This window comes from Pelodiscus sinensis, chromosome 30, assembly GCF_052426305.1.
Source record: "Pelodiscus sinensis isolate ZL-2025 chromosome 30, ASM5242630v1, whole genome shotgun sequence".
Lineage (NCBI taxonomy): Eukaryota > Metazoa > Chordata > Testudines > Trionychidae > Pelodiscus > Pelodiscus sinensis.
In genome coordinates, this window is record NC_143081.1 from 3,979,030 (window position 1) to 3,985,029 (window position 6,000).

General features: G+C 44.0%; 1 protein-coding gene across 1 annotated transcript; it reads left to right on the forward strand.

The window, feature by feature from the left end:
* Window positions 1–4,865: 4,865 nt before the first annotated feature.
* LOC102456727 (olfactory receptor 10C1-like) lies at window positions 4,866–5,792 on the forward strand. The gene has a single exon (XM_025187345.3). The coding sequence runs from the start codon at window positions 4,866–4,868 to the stop codon at window positions 5,790–5,792; it is 927 nt and encodes a 308-aa protein (XP_025043130.3).
* Window positions 5,793–6,000: the final 208 nt, after the last annotated feature.

Below are 6,000 nucleotides of genomic sequence, written 5' to 3' on the forward strand. Positions count from 1 at the left end.
CATTTCCGGAAAATCATGCCAGTGTAGATGTAGCCTGAATGTTTAAGGAAAGGGGTGGTGGGTTCGTGTTCATGCTGGCCACTGTACAGTCTTGGCAATAGGGCCTGTCTTTCAATTTTTTAATTGGGGGTTGGACACGATGACCTCCTGAGGTCTCTTCAAACCCTACGATTTTATGATTCCATAAGTAACTTTTGCTCATTGTCTGACTCCCGCTAAATTTAATTCACACCAACAGGGCCTGACTTTAGTTTAGGCCTTAGGCCTCATTCTAGGCCGGACCTTTCAGGCTCTCTCTTTCTTCAACGCTCATGAGATAGAGGAGCACTAAAACAAGGACTGAGTACTATGGCAACTAGTCATCCCAGCCAGTGCACCAAGAGTTATGTGGGAGGCCCTCTTCCTTGGCCATTTTGTGTGGAGTTAGGTATCCACTGAGCGGGCCTTCCGAATTCGGACTCAGAAGTGACGTTGGCGAAACTGTGCCTCGCTTCTCTAGTTAGCAGCTCACACGTGGCCTTATGCACAACATAGTATCGAGACGGCACAGTATTTTTATTAAAAATGTAGAATGCTATACGAGTAAGTTGGCTGACATTAAATGCATTAAGAACTGGCTAATTGTTATGCCTCAAAATTTAACTGTAAACAGGGACCCATAGCAGAATGGGAGGTTGTGTAGCACGGCCACCTACAGGATAAGTTCTCCGCTGTACACCAGTCAATATTTTTTTATCAATAACATCAAATCAGCGCTGATCTTATTTGCGGATGACACAAAAATTAGGGAGTTGGAAATAATGAAGAGGACATTGATTTTCTTGGTGACACTTGCATAAGCCAACCATTTGCTTTTCAAGATGTCTGACTTTAAATGTAGACATCTGAACACAAAGAATGCCAGCCATATTGACAGGCTACCTCCGGAAATGGTGGGACAGAAAACGATTTGGGGGTCATAGTAAAAAAATCTCGAAGTGCAACACTGTGACTAAAAGACATAACGGGGTCCTGCAATGGATAACAGGGCAACTGACAGACTAGCTGGGGTCCTAGACAAGGTGGGGGTGGGGCCTGGAGAAAGGGCGGGGCCTTGGTGGAAGAGGCAGGGCTGGGTTTAGCCTCCCTGAGCCAGCCCATAAGCTCCTATAATTCTCTGAAGTCAAGGGGAGTTATGCACAAAAATACCTTTAAAGCCATGATTCGGGGTGCCTAAATCACTTTAATAAACAACACTTACGTTTGTAAATCACATCGATTATCTAAAAAACACTTACCCGATAATAATTAGAGTGACATTGAGATCATCTTAGTTACACTGAAAATAATATGAAAATTCATTGTTTTTAAGAAACTCCCCTTGGTGGAGGTGTCATGGGTGGAAACCATTATGTTCTCAGTTGTGTTAAGAGACGTGTGTTGTGACCATTCTGCTCTTGTCATTGGGTGGGAACAGTATAAAATCTATGGCATTTTATGAAAGGAGTCCTACAATTGGACCAAGCCATGAGGTCATTGCTTAGTGATGAGAGGTGGAATTTAGATATCTGCCAGGGGATTTAGGTACCTGGGTGCCAACAGGATCTGTATCCCAATGGCACAAAACATTAAGCTCTATATTCTATTTTTATCGAAATCATTACATGTTTGGAAATGATTTAATTGCGGGAAGAATATCCATTGAATAGTTGTGTTATAGTTTCACGTAATGGGTCCTTTGAGATACACCAGAAACCAGTTCCCTGGAGAGTCCAAAGAAGCTCTTAAATAGTCCACTTCCATCCATGAGTAAATATTTTGGTAATCACAGAGAAAGCGACAGAGGAGGTGAGCCTTGTTTGATTTGACTAGAAATACATTAATTTTCTCCTGATTATTCTAATAGAGCTGAATTTAGAGATTCTCGTGCCATTTCTATTATTATTTTCCCACCAAAATGCATTCCACTTTCAAGTTGAAGTCCCGACTTTCGCATCTCTGTGAGTTGAAAGCCACGGATGACTCCCCTGCAGCTAATAGCAAAACGAGTGGAAAATTCCACCATCAGAAAGGGCTGCTTTGATGACATTTGCACGGGAACATGTTGACTTTGTCTAAATTTCAATCCAATATTATCAGACAGTTTTGACTTATCTCTGCCTGTCAAAATGCTAACACGGGAACATACGGTTCCAACATAAAGGCTAAGTTGTCAACATTTTATTTGATCTTGAAATTAGGATTAAATGGGGGAATCTCAGATTCATTGCAAAATTAAATATACCAAGAATAGTCATACACTCATAGAATCCTAGGGTGGAAGAAAGCTCAGGAGTCATCGAGTCCAGCCCCCTGCCCAAAGTAAGACAAACCCCAATTCAATCACCCCAGCCAGGGCTTTGTTGAGCCAGGACGGATTCCACCATTAGGGAACCCATCCCGGTGATTTTCCACCCTCCAAGGGAAATCGTTTTTTCCTAATCTCCAACCTCCCCCACTGCAACTTAAAAACTTTAGTTGAACTTAGAAAAGAGACAAGTAAGAGGGGGAAATGAGAGAGATCGGCAACATCACAGTTGATGTGCAGTAGGTGAAAAGGGAAGTTGTATTCAGTCCTTCACGTAAGACTAGAATCGGGGTCCACCAATGAAATGAATAGGCAGCATATTTAAAACAAAGAAAAGGATGTTTTTCTTCACTCAAAGCACAGTCACCTTGGAGAAAGTCATTCCTACAGGATGCTGTGAAAGCCAGAAATATAACAGGGTTCAAAGAAGAATTAGCTAAGTTCATGGAAGATTGGCTCATCAGCAGTTACCAGGACACACTGTTGACTCATCTCTAACTTCTCATCCACTCTAATTTCTATATCCTTTTCTGCATAACTCACTTAGCTAATTGGTCCCTCCCCTGCAGAAATGCTGTGGATTCTTTTGTATGAAGTGTAGGACTATGCACTTATCCTTGCTGAACTCATCAGATTTCTTTTGGCCCAATTCTACAGTTTGTACAGGTTTCTCTGTCGTCCAATGTATCAACTACTCCCTCCACTAGTGTCCTCTGTGAACTTGCTGAGGGTGCGAGTCAACCCAACATCCTGATCATGACTGAAGCTGAGGAACCAAATTAGCCCCAGGACCGACCAATGAAGTACCCACGTGATATCAGCTGCCAACTAGACATTGAACCATAAATGGTAATCATTAAGCCTAACAATCTAGCTGGCTTTCTGAACTACGCAGGCTCTTACTACCTTCTCTAAATTGTCCAAGAACCAGGCAGCACAGTTGAGATACATTGGGGTAAAATCATGTTTCACTCTTTTCACAAAGAACGTCACTTTCAACGTGGTTTTCGATTCTTATCGGGAGTGCAGTCTCCATTTCCAGACATAGTGTTCTATATTTTAGAGGTCATTGTTGAACCCTTTCTCAATACCCTGGACATCTCGTGTGTGTTGTCATACCACAATCATCTGCATATCGAAATTTTCTCTTTAACCCTCTTCTTTTGTGTTCATTCCCTCTGTAGCACTGGGCACCGGCCACTGTGAGAAGGAGGACCCTTGGGTGGATGGATGACTCGTGTGATTCACTGTGCACTCATGTTCTTACGTAAGAGCAAAATTGGTGGAAATGAAGAGGATTGGTAAACATTTCACCTATGGAAAAAAGAGAAAGATTAATGGGTGGATCATGGTGGATAAATAGAGGTAGGGAGGATAAAGAAAGAGCAGACAAAATAAGTGTGATGAGGGATACAGGCACTGAAGTCAATGGCCTATTGTCGGTCTTGTAGAGAAGAGAAAAGAAGGAAGCCATCTGCATAGCACTCTGAATAACATACACCAAACATGTGTTTCTCATGTAGAGAGGTGGAATGTCTACACAATAGAATTAGGATAAACCAATCCATGGTCTTGGTTGAGGTGTCTCAGCCTAACTTCCTTGATTGTGCCCCACACCCGAAGAAAATGAGATAAATGGCGACACTGACCTATGAGAGACTCGAATGCAGATTCTCACAAATTCCACCAGGGTAAGTAAAAACTCCACCAGGTCCAGTTGAACCTCTGTTTCATGTAATTATGTGATTACGCTTTATGTAATTATAATAGCATTGATCCAAATATATGCGCCTTTGATGCTCGCACAGAATGGATGTATTTCCACTGAGTTTATTTACACACACCAATATAAAAGCAGGGATCCTGAGAGAAGGTAGAAAAACATTGAATTCAGGAAAGTTACTCCAGATTTAGAGGGCTGTGACAAGACATTAGATCCAAAATGGTGTCAATCCTGATTCATATCAGACAGACAGACAGACAGACAGGCAGATAGATAGACAGACTAGGTTTATGAGGATAGAGAGAGAGAGAGAGAGAGAGGGAGACGAGGTGTATGGGATAGCTATCTTGATTTAATTCACTGTACCCAACCAATGCACAGTTTTCCTTTCCTATAGATAGATGAGGTTTATGAGGATAGACAGATTGAGAGAGAGAGAGAGAGAGAGAGAGGAGGTGTATGGGATAGCTAGCTCGATTTAATTCACTGTACCCAACCAATGCAGTTTTTGGATGGATGGATGGATGGATGGATGGATGGATGGGGATAGACAGATTGAGAGAGAGAGAGAGAGAGAGAGAGAGAGGAGGTGTATGGGATAGCTAGTTAGATTTAATTCATTGTACCCAACCAATGTACAGTTTTTGGATGGATGGATGGATGGATGGATGGATGGGGATAGACAGATTGAGAGAGAGAGAGAGAGAGAGAGAGAGAGGAGGTGTATGGGATAGCTAGTTAGGTTTAATTCATTGTGCCCAACCAACGTACAGTTTTCCTTTCTGTTTCTCCATGTACAAGGTGCTGTGGGAGAGAATGAGGAACAAGACCTCCGTGACTGAGTTCATCATCTTGGGCTTCTCCAGCCACCGCGATGGGAATCTCATTTTGTTTGTGGTCTTTTTATGCCTCTACATCATGACTGTGCTGGGCAACCTCCTCCTTCTCGTCGCCATCAGCGTTGACCCAGCCCTCCACACCCCCATGTATTTTTTCCTCGGGAACCTGTCCTTCCTGGAGATGTGCTACACCTCCGTCACCCTGCCCAAAGTGCTGGCCGACCTCCTCTCCACGCGCAGAACCATCTCCTTTCTGGGTTGTGCCCTACAGCTGGCTTTCTTTCTGTTCTTCGCTGGATCCGAGTGCTTCCTCCTGGTGTCGATGGCCTACGACCGCTACTGCGCCATCTGCAACCCTCTGCGCTACACGACCATCATGAACAAAAGGGTTTGCCTTCAGCTGTCGGGAGGCTCGTGGGTGTGCGGCACTCTGGTGGCTCTGGAGCACACCATCTTCGTCTTTACCCTCCCTTTCTGCAGCTCCAACGTGATCGACCACTTCTTCTGTGAGATCCAGCCGCTGTTGCGGCTGGTGTGTGGCGACACCTACTGGAATGAGATTCAGATTGTGGTGGGAGCAGCTATCATCCTCCTGCTGCCATTGCTGCTGATCCTGGTGTCCTACCTCTACATCATCTCCACCATCCTGAAGATTCGGTCCACCACGGGCCGGCGCCGGGCCTTCTCCACCTGCTCCTCACACCTCATCGTGGTGACCTTGTTCTACGGGATGGCCATGGTCATGTACCTGCGTCCCAAGGCCAGCTTCTCCCCAGATGTCAACAAGTTGCTTTCTCTCTTCTACTCCGTGGTGACTCCAATCCTGAACCCCATTGTCTACAGCCTCAGAAACAGGGAGGTGAAAGATGCCTTAAGGAAAACAGGGATGAAGCTATTCAGTTAGCACACCGGGTACAACTAGACTGCTCTCTAAAATCAAAATAAGGTACACAATGTGCGTTACACCAATTGCATATCTTATTTTGATTTTCTTTTGAAAAAGGCCATTTCAAAATTTGGGGCATCTATTTCAAGCCAACCCATATTCCTTGTGGAATGAGGTTTTACCGGGCTGCCGAAATAGTATGTCTGTTATTTTGAAAATAATTTCA

Excerpts from the sequence above, each read along its gene's own strand:
- LOC102456727 (XM_025187345.3), top strand. The coding sequence starts at position 4,866 with ATGAGGAACAAGACCTCCGTGACTGAGTTCATCATCTTGGGCTTCTCC.